The 14,565-nt window shown below is 36.8% G+C and overlaps 1 protein-coding gene and 1 long non-coding RNA gene across 3 annotated transcripts in view; one reads left to right on the top strand and one right to left on the bottom strand.

Moving 5' to 3' along the window:
- The first annotated feature begins 491 nt into the window (after positions 1 to 491).
- On the top strand, positions 492 to 5,546 carry LOC111194884 (uncharacterized). Of its 2 annotated transcripts, XR_002651332.2 has the most exons (4): positions 738 to 981; positions 1,979 to 2,122; positions 3,206 to 3,339; positions 3,467 to 5,546. It is a non-coding gene; the product is annotated as an uncharacterized LOC111194884 (long non-coding RNA). The 2 variants fall into 2 exon arrangements; XR_007441167.1 differs by having other exon boundaries at positions 492 to 2,122.
- A 2,233-nt stretch (positions 5,547 to 7,779) lies between these two features.
- slc37a1 (solute carrier family 37 member 1) overlaps positions 7,780 to 14,565 on the bottom strand; it is a 28,987-nt gene continuing 22,201 nt past the window's right edge. The window contains exons 17-20 of the mRNA XM_022680124.2: positions 14,371 to 14,449; positions 13,660 to 13,757; positions 13,462 to 13,526; positions 7,780 to 12,190 (exon numbers count right to left, since the gene is read on the bottom strand). Of these exons, the coding sequence (XP_022535845.1) occupies positions 12,175 to 12,190; positions 13,462 to 13,526; positions 13,660 to 13,757; positions 14,371 to 14,449 (258 nt within the window). The 3' untranslated portion in view covers positions 7,780 to 12,174. The remainder of the gene's footprint in view (positions 12,191 to 13,461; positions 13,527 to 13,659; positions 13,758 to 14,370; positions 14,450 to 14,565) is intronic.

Raw genomic sequence — 14,565 nt, 5'->3', positions numbered from 1 at the left:
TGCAAAATTTAGCGGCCGACTGCGCATGCGCGAATATTAGCGGCCGACTGCGCATGCGCGAATATTAGCGGCCGACTGCGCATGCGCCAAATTTAGCGGCCGACTGCGCATGCGCCAAATTTAGCGGCCGACTGCGCATGCGCGAATATTAGCGGCCGACTGCGCATGCGCGAATATTAGCGGCCGACTGCGCATGCGCCAAATTTAGCGGCCGACTGCGCATGCGCCAAATTTAGCGGCCGACTGCGCATGCGCCAAATTTAGCGGCCGACTGCGCATGCGCCAAATTTAGCGGCCGACTGCGCATGCGCCAAATTTAGCGGCCGACTGCGCATGCGCGAATATTAGCGGCCGACTGCGCATGCGCCAAATTTAGCGGCCGACTGCGCATGCGCAAATATTCGCGCATGCGCAGTCGGCCGCCAATGTTCGCGCATGCGCAGTCGGCCGCTAATATTCGCGCATGCGCAGTCGGCACCCCTCTTTTTTTTATTATTATTATTTTTTTTTTTTTTTTCGTCTTGTGGGAACACACCGCTAAAATTAGGTATAAATTAACTAAAAGTGTTTTGGTAAAAAGCTAGTTGACTTTTTAACATTAGCCAGATTACCATACTTTAATTCAGTATTAATAAGATTCAGAAGTTAAATATCTACAAAAACCCTGCCGGAATAGACCGGAGTACCGAGAGGAGCTCTCAGGCCTGTTAGGTATTTAAACTAAAAATCTAAACTAAACTAAAAAACTAACTGGCTGTTTCAGCTCTCGGTGAAACGCGATCTTATTACTGAACTACAGCGTGGTTTAAAAGCTGCTGCTGATTGAGAAAAACACACCCTGTGGTGGGAGAGAAGGTCGTGAATCAGCTCTTAAACAGCGCTGGGTGTTTGTTTTGTTTCTGAACGAGCAGGTGATGCTGCAACTGGATTTTATAAAGATATGAGAAAATAATGCTTTCGTCGTGGATTTAACATGAAAAGGTAAGCTGCTGTTATGTTCTGATCTGTGCAGGCAGTTTATGCACTTAACGTAACTCCGTTAGACAACTAACTTACAGAGCTAGCGTTTGTTGTGTCTCCGGCTTAGTTTTCTGCAGTCCATGATTATTAGCTAAGGTGTTTAGTTTATTTTGACCCCAAACAGCAGCATTCACTGCATTTTGCATACTATTAACTAACCGCGTGAATCCACTGTACGTGCAAGTTAGCGTTAACTTCATCACGAGCGAGTAACTCTTGTCTTTTTTTTAATCCTCACAGTTTCTGTCAGAAAACACTGAAAGAAAACTTCTCCTCTGTCTCTGTTTATACAGCGTTGGTTTGGGTTTAAAGCTGGGTTTGTTGTGCTGGATATTTGGTTAGGAGCAGGAGATTTTATAAGATGTGTGGCTGCATAATTGTGAACTGAGATCGCGGTCTGTGAAGTTACACCCGCAGCTAACCAGTGAATTTAAAAAACAAATAAACACAGCTGTTACTGGACTTGATGGGTTTAAAAAAATGAGTTAATTAATTTTAAAAGACTAGGCTACTAATGTTGGCCCTGCGGAGTCCAGCTGATCATCCAGAAATAAACATTACCTATGCTGGACAAAAAGTAATTTAAAGAGCTAACCTCCCAGGGTGTGTTTGTTTGTTTTTTTCTGGTTTTGAGCATTTTTTTAAGGAGGGAGTGTAAGTCTGTGCTGCAGTAGAAGAGTGTAATTTAAGAAAAGTTGCTGTATTTGTCTCACTGTCTTAGTATAGACTTTAAACATGTTACTAAAAATTAACACTGGACCGTGTTTTTAAATACTTGCCATTCTGGATGTCCTGAACATTTTCATGCAGGCCTGTGTGTTTTAAAAAATATATATTTTATTCATTCTATTTTATGTTGGTTAGTTTTATTTATATAAAGTAAGACCTGTAGATCTACTTTATTGGATAAATTGATACAGCTACCATGAACTGTTGTGTTTCTGTTCTGTAAAATCAGGCCCAGTTCCAAAAGACACAACATCCTCAGTGTCCTGGAGCTCCAGCTGAAGCACTGGCCACTCCACCTTCTCCATCCCCACCCAAAAGAGGAAGATCAGCAGCAGTGGAGGGTCCCAGGATGTTGAGATGGTAGTGCATAGCGGTAAGTCCCAATCACATTTTTAGCCTCTGAGTCAGTCATTTATTTTTCTTAATCCAATATTTTGGCAATGGAAAAAAAAGGAACACATCCAAGTTGTCCCTTATGTTTTTATTAATAAATTAATTATTATTGAAACAATGATTTAAGAACATACCTAAATCAAAACTAAAAACTGTATATAAAATAGAATATTAGACAGAAACATCGTTACAATTCTCAGAGTACGCTGAGGCAGCTCGGCTTAAAAAAACTGTAAATATGCATTTTACAAAAGTTAGCTTAAAAAATAATAGTTTAAAAATGTAAGATGATGAATATATATGTTAATACATTAATAGCTTAATATTATTACTCTATTTGTTCTTATTACTGACTTACCGGGGGAACTAATTAAGGGACAGAAACACACACAGAGAAATGTGTTGGCAGTGCTGTTGCTAATTGTACTGAGTGTCTGCAGTGTACTGGGAGGATTGTGCTGGGTGCTTATTGTTTCTCAGGTGGTAAATCATGTTTGTTGTTGAATGTGCATTTTTTTTCCTTCCCACCTTGTAAAATCCTGCCTTTGCAGTCCACTTTAAAATATTTCCAAACACAGAGGTGTAATACGCTCTTTCGATCTTACAGCTGCTGCTAATAAATACAAAATAAACACAGTTGATTTTATCGGAGCGCCAGTACCCAAACCCGACTGACTAAAACTTTCAATCGTAACCACCTTACACTTAACAATTGAGATGACACGACCACAACTCAACTGCAGCTCGACTCTAGCCAGACTCTCGTGATTTTATCCTGACTCTGGAAATTTGTCTGCAACTGTGAAATCATTGGAAAATCGTTAGGTACCTGAACACTCTTCTCTCTTCACCCTTAATGTAGCAGCTACCCACTTGATAACTGTTAGCCTGTTCTATAGCGATTGTAATTTCCTTCTGTCTGTTTCTTACACTCTGTTTCTTACACACTTATATATTTTTTTTATTGAACGTGGCAGCGTGCCGACAATCACAAGTATTGCAAATGTTGGGATAAATTTCAGCCAATTTAACTTAACTATAATGTGCTCTGTGTACTCTGCAGGTACTTCTAAGGCAGCTAGTTGAAGGCGTGATTGAGGTCCATGCCAGAGGGGTTCTGCACTGTGACCTCAAGCCATAGAGCATCCTGGTTCAGATGTACAGTTAGGAACCACGCCTTCATCTTCTGTTCTTCTGGTATGGGTTTTCAGTGAACACTACAGGCAGAGAACTGTCTTCTTTGTAGAAGCTACCATTACTGAATAGAGATTCAGGTCAAAAACATTCCTTAACGCTCAGTCACTGTCTCTAATTTACTTTTCAGAACCTTCCTCATGAGTGGTTTACCCATGAGGCCAAATCCTCCACAGTGTTGCAGATAGGAATCATCCTGCTGTGTGTGAGAGGTGACCCTTCAACACTAGCATGGAGATCACCTCAAAGAAGTCTCAGATCATCTCTCCACCATCTGCTCTATGACCCCTGGCTAAGTATACACCACGACACAGCCACCACATCAGGCACACCTCAGTCAGGTACCATATAAAACAATAATAATAATAATTTAAAGTTCTCTAGTAGAGCTGGGCGATTAATCGATTTTATCAATAATTCGAATTTACAGTTAAGGACAATGTGTTTTTATGAAAATCGATTTTCTCTGAGTTTTCTTTTTCACCACAGACGCTCCTCTGTGGGCACAGAGTGAGCTTAGCTAGCTCCCTCCATACCTCCCTCCCTCCTGTGCGCGCACCCCCGCCCCTCCCTCACTCCCTCCCTCCCTCCCTTGCACGCACAAACACACACACATACATACACAAAACACATGACGGCAGAGCTTAAGAGCAACTAGCTCCGTGATCTGGAGTTGGTTCGGTTTTGCGGCGTCGGACGTAGACCAAACAGGTACTCGCTGTAAGGTGAACCAATTTATCACTATACATTAAACAGAAGCATGTAGCGGAGTGGGAGAAGTGCTGCTACCATAGGAATGAACGCAGCAGCAGCACTAGTTCACCATTCAACGTTAAACAAGGAACTGTCCCTGGCACATCTTCCAACCGTGTACCAGGTTCTGTATGCACTACAAGTTAAGATGTTTTGCATATTCATGAGAAAAGATCTCATTTTATAGAACACTGGCACTTATTTAAAAGCTTTGTTTTGCAATTCTAGCCCAATAGGGAAAAGTATTTACTTAAGAGCATATAAATTGTACTTGTTTTCTATTGTCTACTTTGTAAGTTTTATCAAAAAAGGGCACCATTTTATTTATTTCTATTTGTTTTTAAGGGTGTGTTTATTTATTTATTTATTTTTTAAGTTTGAGGGTGCATTGTGTCAGTACCTAAACTATGTTGGAGAAAGCTTTCTAAAAGTCACTAGATGTTCTCACTGTTTACAATAGTTTTTTTTTCTTGTTTCTGGTTGCACTTTAACCACAAATGGAACATTTTAAGTGAAAACAAATTAAATAAGAACTAGTTTTTAACCATTTCTTTATCATCTTTAGTTTGATTTTTAGTAGGGGGAAAAAATCGATTTAAATCGAAAATTGGATAAAAAAAAAAAAATCTAAGATTTTTTTTTCCGCCATATCGCCCAGCTCTATTCTCTAGTTTAGAGGGTTTTTTATAAAACACACCTAAGGAAAATAGCAGGTATTAATAAAGCTATTGATTCCATACTTTTAAAAAGGTAATGATTTTCTTTAACTATATAAATGTTTTAATCGTTTTGTGTATTGTATGCTTTTAGTTGCTTCCTGTTTTGTATTTGTGTTCATGTAAGGCTTCAATACTTTATCTTGATATTGTTTATCTTTTGATGTTTATTAATTACTTAACTGTATTTATCTTTATGTCGTATACTGTTCATACACTTTTTGTATATATTTCTTTTATTGCTTAGTTACTTGCTTTATTAATGGTTATTGTATTGGTGTTTTAGTCTTATTTTGGGCTTATATTCATTAAAAACATTTTAACGTTTGTCTTTTAGTGCTTTAATCAATTAATATTGTACTTACCTTTTACTATTTTAATATTAATCTTTCTGTACTTAATTCTGATATTTATACATTATTTTTATTTCATTTTCTTTCAGCTTTGTATTACATTGTTTATTAATTGTATGTCTTTATACGGGATTTTATATTTGCATTGTATATATTATTTTTTCATTTAATGTTTATGCTCTTTGTCTTTTTCAGATTTTTACATTTTTCAATTTGTGTATTGACCCAAGGATGGGTTCCTCTCAAGGTTTCTATCTCTCTTTCTGAGAGAATTTTCTTTGCCGCTGTCTCCTTTGTGCTTACTCAAAAGAGGTTTGGACACTTTTTTTTTTTTTTAACTGTTCTTAATTTTGTTTGTTTCTTTGTCAATAAATGTTTTTTATTGCTATCACTTGTCTTTATTTGATCACACTATCGCTAAGTTTCTTGAAATGTGTTTATGGAAAAAAAATAATTTGAATATTTTATTAAATGTGGATTTGATGCCCACATTCAACCACTTTTTTAACACTTCAACTAAACACTGAAAGAATCAATCAGAAATTATTGATTTATTATTAATGTAATGAAGAGATGTTCTGAAGTTAAAAGCTGATTATCCCATGTGTCTCATATTCCCAAATATGATAAGGTTGATAAGGTCATGTCAGCTCCAAGGACAATTTCAGTTTTGTATTTCAGTGAAAGTTATTCCTTTAATTGAATTTATATAAATAATGTATCTGGTAATATACAAAGGCTCTCAGTGTTGTTACACCTTTTTGTTATACTTAAAACCAAAGTGCAATTTTTCAACAACTCACCTCTATGTGATGTTTGACCACTTAGGAATTACACTGACATTACTTATACAAGTCATGGGATAGTAGGTTTGAGGCTGATTAAAGCTTTGGGATTTACATGTGCAAAATTAAGCCCTGCATACAGAAATATACTGATAACTTTCTGATGCTTTAAAAAATAAGAATCAAAGGAATCAAATTCCAAAAGATAAGCATTAGCATTTCAGAAGTACTGTCCGAGGTCAGCATACACACTAGAAAAACAGAGAAAAAAAAAAAATCACAGTTCTTACAGTCTGCTTGTCTTACCAGGTTCCATGAGACACTGCAGTATCCCTTTATTCATCCAATAACATAAATCATACATTAATAAAACATCTGTTTTATTAGAAATACATGGTGATCACTTGATTATGACCTGCTAAAACCACATACCTATCCTTTTGGTTTGAGGTCAATCTGTCTACCACAAACCAAAATATTCAATTACAGTAGAGGAATCCTGCTTTAAGATATTTGGCCTCAGATGCATCAGTAGCACTTTACAATTAATTTACATTGTTTAACCATACTTATGTTAGAATGCCTCAACTAATTATTATTATGACACTAGTTAAGATATTAATTCCTACAAAACACACACACACACACCGCGTTCCCTTCCCCATCCCCCTCCGCTCTCCCCCAATCACACGCGTCTCGCTTTCTCCCCTGTCTCTCTCTCTCTCGCGCGTTCGGCGTGTCTTTAGTTTCCGCCCATTCTCGTTCTTCCGCCAGTTCTCGGGCTCCCTATCTCTTTATAAAGGCGGGTTTTCCCGGCCGCGTCCCAATTCACTAGCCAAGGCAGCGGTCTGCACAGATCTGATTGGCAGAGGAGAGCGTTTGAAGATTTTACACCACACATGATTGGTCTGCAAGTTACCTGTGCCGCAGAGCGCGTATACCATAAAGACAAGGAAAGTTCTGACGCTTTAAATGAACTCTGTCAAAATTAAATCCTTCTCAGTAGTTTATCGGTTTGGGTTCGCATTGGAAAACGTCTGGGTCCGGACCCGGACCGCAGTCCGCATTTATGTGATCCCTGGCCTAGACCATATACACGGTTCTGTTTTATAATACCACTCCTTGCTGCCCTGCAGAGAACAACAGGTTCAATGTTCAGTTTTACAGTGTTAAATATGTCAGGTCAAGAAAGACTTTCTTTATTTTATATATTTTTTATAAAAACAAGTATTTATGTTAAGTGAACTCAAGAAAGACCAGATTTTATTTTTTATAAAAAAATATATTTATGTTAAGTTAATTCAAGAGAAATGGTCTTTTAATTTTATAAAAATAAATAGTTCAACTTTAAATGTCTAGAGATACATTGATGCTGATAAAAATGCTTTTTCCAATAAAGGGAGTATTGGCAAAACTGGTTATAATTTAAGTTAAGGTGGCGGGACGTGGTGTGTGCAGCTGCTTAAAGTTACTAATAAAGTAACTTGTAAAGTAACTTAGTTACTTTTAAAATCAAGTAATCCATAAAGTAACTAAGTTACTTTTTAAAGGAGTAATCAGTAATCGGATTACTTTTTCAAAGTAACTATACCATCACTGATCCACTCATACCAGCACAACACACACTAGCCCCTTACACACCACCACCACCATGCTAATCAGAGTGACTGCAGTGCTGAGAATAAAGATCCATCACCTAAATAATAATAGCTCTGTGGTGGTCTATCCTGTGGGGTCCTGAACATTGAAGAACAAGGTGAACGGAGGATGATAAAGTTAATTAAAATTGTGTATATGAATACACACAAAGTAATAAAAAAAAGCATGAAACAGAGGTGATGTTTAGATTTTTTTTATTAATCTCAGTCAATGTTTTTTATAAATAGCAACATTACACAGTGACTCCCAACTCAGCTGCTGCCTTGGTTTTCCAAATTCTTCTAAAAATTTAAAAAACATTGACACAGAAAAACAGTTAAATAAAAAGGACACGCCCACAAATACAGTTCAATAGAAAAAAAGGCACGACGATATTCTGTAACACCAGTAAAGCATTACACACAAGATTCATGTAAAGGTACATTCAGGCATCTATAGTGTAACACTCACTCTACAGTTTAATGAGTTTGTGCTGTTGTTACTGCAGGAGAACAGCAGTAAGCTCAAGGCCAATGATGAAACCAGTCTAACTGATAGCTGGTAGCTGCTTCATTCTCTACAACGGCATTTTCACTTAAAGGCAAAATGTGTTAATCGTCCCAATAACCAGAGCTGTACCAACACCGTAAAGCAAGCATGTGTTTTTTGTGTTAAGTGTATACTCTAGGGGTGTAATGATTGGCCGACATAATTCGACAAATCTACTCTGTAAACCGTAAACCGTAAATTTCAGTGGCAGCTAATCGCTAATTTGTAACTGGAACACACTGCTTATAGTGCTAGATTAAGGGATGGAAACGGTATGAGGAATGGGTAAGGGCTGCTCATTCACTCGGTTCACACTCAGCTCGCTCTGTCACCAAAAGTGCTATATACTTAATAAACAACAGAATATTTCACATTTAAATGCCTTTTGAGTTAAGAACAAGAGCCACGTCCACAAAAAACAGAGATGATTGACATGACAATAATCGAAATAGTCGTCTTAGACTAATAGTTTTCAAACAAATCAACAAATTAATTGACTACCAAAGTAGTCGATCATTAGATGCAGCCCTAGTCCCAATTCCATTTCACCCCTTGGCACTACTACTTAGAGATTTTTCAGAGGCACACTTCAAACAGAGAGGTATAAAAATCACTGGCACGATGGCGGAACAAGCGACCAAAGAAACCCAGAAATGGTAAAAAAAAAAAAAAAAAAAAAAACATTTTCCTTGTTAAAAGTGACTATAAGCACTATATTACAATAGGTTAATGTGTAGTTTAAGTGTTTTATGACCAAATTCTTCATAAAAAGCATAAAAAAAGATCACTAGTAGTTTGTCTCAGGACTTTACCGTTCCACCTTAAATGGTGCAACAGACAAGATGCAGGGGCTGCAGCATTTAAGGCGGAATGGATTGGAATGGAAAAAAAAAAAAAAAAAAAGCTAATCAAAGCTAATTTCAGCTCCTCATAACAGAGGAATTAAGGAATGGACAATAATAATTTACTTATTATGCAGCATCTCCCCACTTTATGAAGACATATATTAAAGCCCTAAAGTTAACTTGTTAACCAAAAGCAGCTAGGTTATTGAACTTAAGCACTCCTGATGTCCTATCGGGTGCTTGAAGGCTTGTCCCAATTCTAATGGAGAGGATTTCACCCCTTGACCACTCAAAATAAAGGGGTAGGGGGTAAGTGAGAGGGCCAAGGGGTAAAATGGGATTGGGTCCTAGTACACCACCTTGTGCACACCACATCATGAGCTGTACCTTTTATCCTATTACTCTCTTAACCTCTCTCACACTCACTTACATACACAAACACACACACAGTACAGAACATCTTCATCTACAAACCTAACTAATCTACATCTACCCAAAACATTAACAACGTCTGAACGAACATCAAAGCTGCTCAGCATTCGAAACGCTCGTAAACACTGCAATCGTGAAGTTACAGACTAGTACAGACACTGAGGCAACATTTCATAGTCTGTCAGAAAGCTAAAAGAATCAGAAATCCCAACACATATACTTATATTAAACAATAAACACTTAATATCCACCACAGCACTGAAGACACAGCATTTAAATAAACAAATAAAAGAAATATTCTTCAATAAATAACGTATAAGTTTTGCTTTGGTCTGTAGAAAGGCAGATGGGAATGAAAAACAATATATTAACAATGTTCTCACAAATTTATATACATTAAATACATTTGTTCGCCCGCCTTGTCCATCCACTGTGTGCTTGAAGGGACTTTTAGCTTTGTACCTTAGTGGAACAATAGAAATATATGGAAATATTACGACATATATACAAAAAGCACAGCTTGCTTGATTCAAACAGCACTTAAAATTGTTACATTTACAGATACTTCTAATCTTAAGTGATCCCTGCTGGAAAAAAAACTAGCTTGTTAAGCTGGTTGACTAGTAGTTTTAGTTTGATTTGGATGGTTTAGCTAGCTGATCTACATGTTTGATCAAGTTGATTTAGCTAGGCAAAAATATGACCAGGCTTGACCATGCTGGTTAACCCACATTACCAGTGGGAACAACATTAATAATAATAATAATAATAATAATAATAATAATAACATAAAGGCATATGAAGGCATATAGTAAGTATGCTGTTTAAAAGTTGGTTAACTAACTGGCTTTCCAAGATAAGGTATGTTTCTGTATAGATGAGGAACTTTCTAAACATGTAGACAATAAAAGTGAAGATACCAACAGTTGGTCTTAAACTGGATTTTTTCAGCAGGGAAAAGTTTAGCTAAAATGCTAATATGCTGAATTATCCATCAGCTTGTACTGCATGTTTATGAGTTATCATCATTAGCTCTACATTTTAGCTTACTTAAAGTGCAAACATCGCTAATATTGAATTCAGGTCATGGCATAATGATCTTACACTCAGTAAAACAGAGCTGCCTGTTGAAGCTTCTAGTACGTTTTAGTATGTTTGTACCTTTCTAAGGCAAAAAGTGTGGGATAAACATCAAAAGTTGAACCAGCATTTACAGAACCTCACCTCTGGGGGTGAATATATGATTATATTTGTCAATTTGTTTTCAGTATTTTATATAGAACAAAAGTATTGAAAAAAATGATCTATTTACCTGTTTCTACCTAAATCAAGTTTAAAAAATATACAGGGGTTGGACAATGAAACTGAAACACCTGTCATTTTAGTGGTTTAGAGGTTTCATGGCTAAATTGGAGCAGCCTGGTGGCAAATCTTCATTAATTGCACATTGCACTAGTAAGAGCAGAGTGTGAAGGTTCAATTAGCAGGGTAAGAGCACAGTTCTGCTCAAAATATTGCAATACACACAACATTATGTGTGACATACCAGAGTTCAAAAGAGGACAAATTGTTGGTGCACGTCTTGCTGGAGTTTCTGTGACCAAGACAGCAAGTCTTTGTAATGTATCAAGAGCCACGGTATCCAGGGTAATGTCAGCATACCACCAAGAAGGACCAACCACATCCAACAGGATTAACTGTGGTTGCAAGAGGAAGCTGTCTGAAAGGGATGTTCGGGTGCTAACCCAGATTGTATCACGGCAGAATTCAATGTGCACCTCAACTCTCCTGTTTTCACCAGAACTGTCCGTCGGGACAATAAATTATTGTGGTCTAAAACCAGGTGTTTCAGTTTCATTGTCAAACCCCTGTATGTGTATGCTTTTGTTGGATTTTTATTCCAATTAGGGACAAGAGCTTTAGTAAGGCCGGGATGTTGGATGATCCCCATCCCAACTGCACTGGATGGAGCTCCATTATTATTTCAGAGAACACAGTTCCATTGCTCTACAATTCAATTGCTCCAATGCTGGGGGCTTTTTGTATCCCTCTGGCCTTTATAACACTTTAGATGTGGAGGAAATCGTATTTATCTAGCAGTACTTATCTACAGGGACTAGACAAGCTGTGTTTGTGCATCTGTACATTTGTGTCGTTTCCAAATCCACAGTAAACAGGAATCCCCCATTTACACAATGTCCAAAAAAGTGTAAAGGCCAGTAACACAAAGCTACAGCTTTTTTTTAACTGTATCAACATTAAACATGGGTTGATTAGAGAGGGAATATTTTACCCACCCTAAAAATTGCACTCTCTGTGACCCACAGGCACAGACGGCTGTGGCATCCATCACCAGGAATCGAACCGGCGATCCCCCAACAGCATGGCCATCATTTCTAAACTTTACAATATGCTAGTTTTCATCTTTTATCTGCTACAAAGCTAAAAGCTTTCCAGCTCTCTGAACAAGTTTTAGGCGGGAAATGACTCCAGTGCCATATCCCACCAATGTGCTTCTCAAGCTACAGAATCAGGAGATAGAATAAGAGTTATAGACAGACAGACCAAGCCAAGATTCAGTCTTGTCCCTTCAAGCAGCAAGTCAAAGGTCAAGTATAATGGACATAACCCGGCCAATGTGCAATTTTGGTCCAGACTCAAGTTGTGGTCCAGTTAGGAAGTGGTCCGATGTCCAGCAGGTGTAGACGACAGGATGTCCTCAGCCCCCTCCCTCTAATCTCACTCTTCAGTTTAGTGCAAAGAGCGCTCAATGCTCCTTCAGTCTGGAAAACAAGAGGCATAAACCAGTCACTCACTGAGTGGTTTTACATGTTGCAAAGTTATGGTTTTCATGCAAAATTGTGTGTTTATATGCACTTAAATGTCCTACATATATTGATCTTATTGTAAAATCTCTGCATTATTATTCATTATTTAAACAGATTTGAGTTTGAATCTGTGCATGTTTAACTCTTCAAAAGGTGTTTGAAACCAAAAAAAATCCTAACAAGCAGTGTGAATAGTTAATTACTAACTCCATTACTAATTATTCTATCAATAATTAGTGCAATGCTGTTCCTTACCTCTAACAGGTAATGCTTCAATAAGGATAGTTCACTCTTTTTTATAAAAAAAACAAAAACATGTTTAAACGTTTTTTGAATGTTTCACTACTTTATTACTTTTGAAAGACCAACATATAAAACACAATAGTTTTATTTAACATTTAAAATAACACTGCAATTTTGTTTTAGTTTAGTTTTTGCAGGGGGTGGTTGCAAATATGTGAGATGAACCATTTTCATATTATATGTTCATATTACACACTAATTAAGGCAAGCAAAAGAAGTTTCATACTGAAAAAAAATATTTGTAACTATTTTTCCTAGATTTTCAAACTTTAAAAGGGTTCAATTTGACCCTGAACATAATAGGAGGGTTAAAAAATATACATATATATGTAAATGAGCTCAGCTCTGATTGTGTTATGACCACATGTTTTGCGTGGCATTAAAATCCATTGCAAATTTAGTTCAGACTGAAACAATCTAATTTTTTTTTACTTTGCATGTATGACATCTAATTAATACAAATAATAAATAAAGCAAATAATTTTCTATGTACTATGATATGAGCATTTGTGGTTTAGTGGTTTAGTAATGGAACAATTACACACATCTGTAAATCTTTATAGCCACTAAAGCGAAAGTGACATGTTGGTACAAATCTAATATAAAAATAGAATTTAACTCAATCCATTTTTATATCAACTGAACTACTCTGTTTAATTGATTTCGGCAGGAATGAATAACCATCATATTCTCCAGTTAGATGTATGGGCTAAATTTCAGGTGTTTTTATTGCATTTCTTGAAATTCAGTAATGGCATTAATCTGAAAGACTGTACTACAGCAACTTGAACATGTGAATCTGACACCAGACTGCAGTCAAACTGTCTGTGATCAAAGAGTGCTTTTACACGTACACACATACACTGAAACTGCAGATGTATAGAATAGACAGACCGATGTAAAAGTTTGTAAAGAAGACTTACTCTACAGCTACGCCTGGCCGGCTCTTATTAGACGTCAGCTCCTTCATCACCAATCTCAGCAGCAACTACAAACATTCATACAAACAAACAAACAAACAAACAAACATACAACCAGGTTAAGCATATAATATTAAGCATGTGTGTATTGATGTTTAAGTGTTTTTATCTTAGACAGAGTGTGATCTGGCCAGAACTCACCACTAGTGCCAAAAAGTCTGCAGTCATGAGCATGTAGAAGACCTGATCCCAGCTTTGTGCAGAAAGCAGTCCTGCCAGCAGGGGGCCGATAGCAGCACCTGCAGGTCAAGAGAAAAAGAGAGTAACAATGATCTTATTCATTTATTTAAACAAACAATTTCGCAGAATCAATGTGATATTTCTTATATTTAAGATGATACTTAAGGTCAATTTGGATGTTTTAAGAGCTCTTGCTATGGTTGAAAAAAAAATGGTTGGTTCATGTTTCTTATTGAAAAAAAAATGAAAAGAACTGAGAAGAGCTTTAACGGTTGACTGTAAAATTACAAGGAGTTTATATTTTGATAGTTAATTTGATAATATTATTTGATAATGATATATGTTATTTTCATATTTTTCGATGATTTAATTTTGACATTAGAATGAAATTAGAATAACTATATTCTGTGTGGATCATGAGCCACACCTGAAACTGGTGGAGAAAACAGACTCGAGGAAATTTCCACTAAGTGTTTTTGCTTTGTTTCTTGGAAAAGTAAAACAGATTTGCAGTGCGGATGAAAACGTTTGAACGTTTCCACAGAAAAGGCTTATAAAAAACACCTCCCAGAATCCTCAGTGAGCTTTCACGAGTCTTGGACGAGAACAGTATTGATCCTAATTTCCTGATTCACAGCAAACAGCAGCTAAACAGAAATCTGATCCACTTACCGACTGAACCCGTCCCATCAATAATAGCTGTGACTGTGGACAGAGCTCTGGCATTGCCTTTCAGGCTCTTGTGGGTTCCCTGTAAAGTAAATTAAAATTAAAGAAAAAATACAAACAAGAATTTATGAGAGTGTTTAACCCAATTCAATCAGATTAACCTGTTTGTGGTGTAGTATATTTACTCCTGACTATAAT

Source organism: Astyanax mexicanus, chromosome 11 (genome assembly GCF_023375975.1).
Source record: "Astyanax mexicanus isolate ESR-SI-001 chromosome 11, AstMex3_surface, whole genome shotgun sequence".
NCBI lineage: Eukaryota > Metazoa > Chordata > Actinopteri > Characiformes > Acestrorhamphidae > Astyanax > Astyanax mexicanus.
The sequence above is the reverse complement of the archived record's forward strand: the minus strand, read 5'-3'. Positions and strand labels throughout refer to the sequence as shown.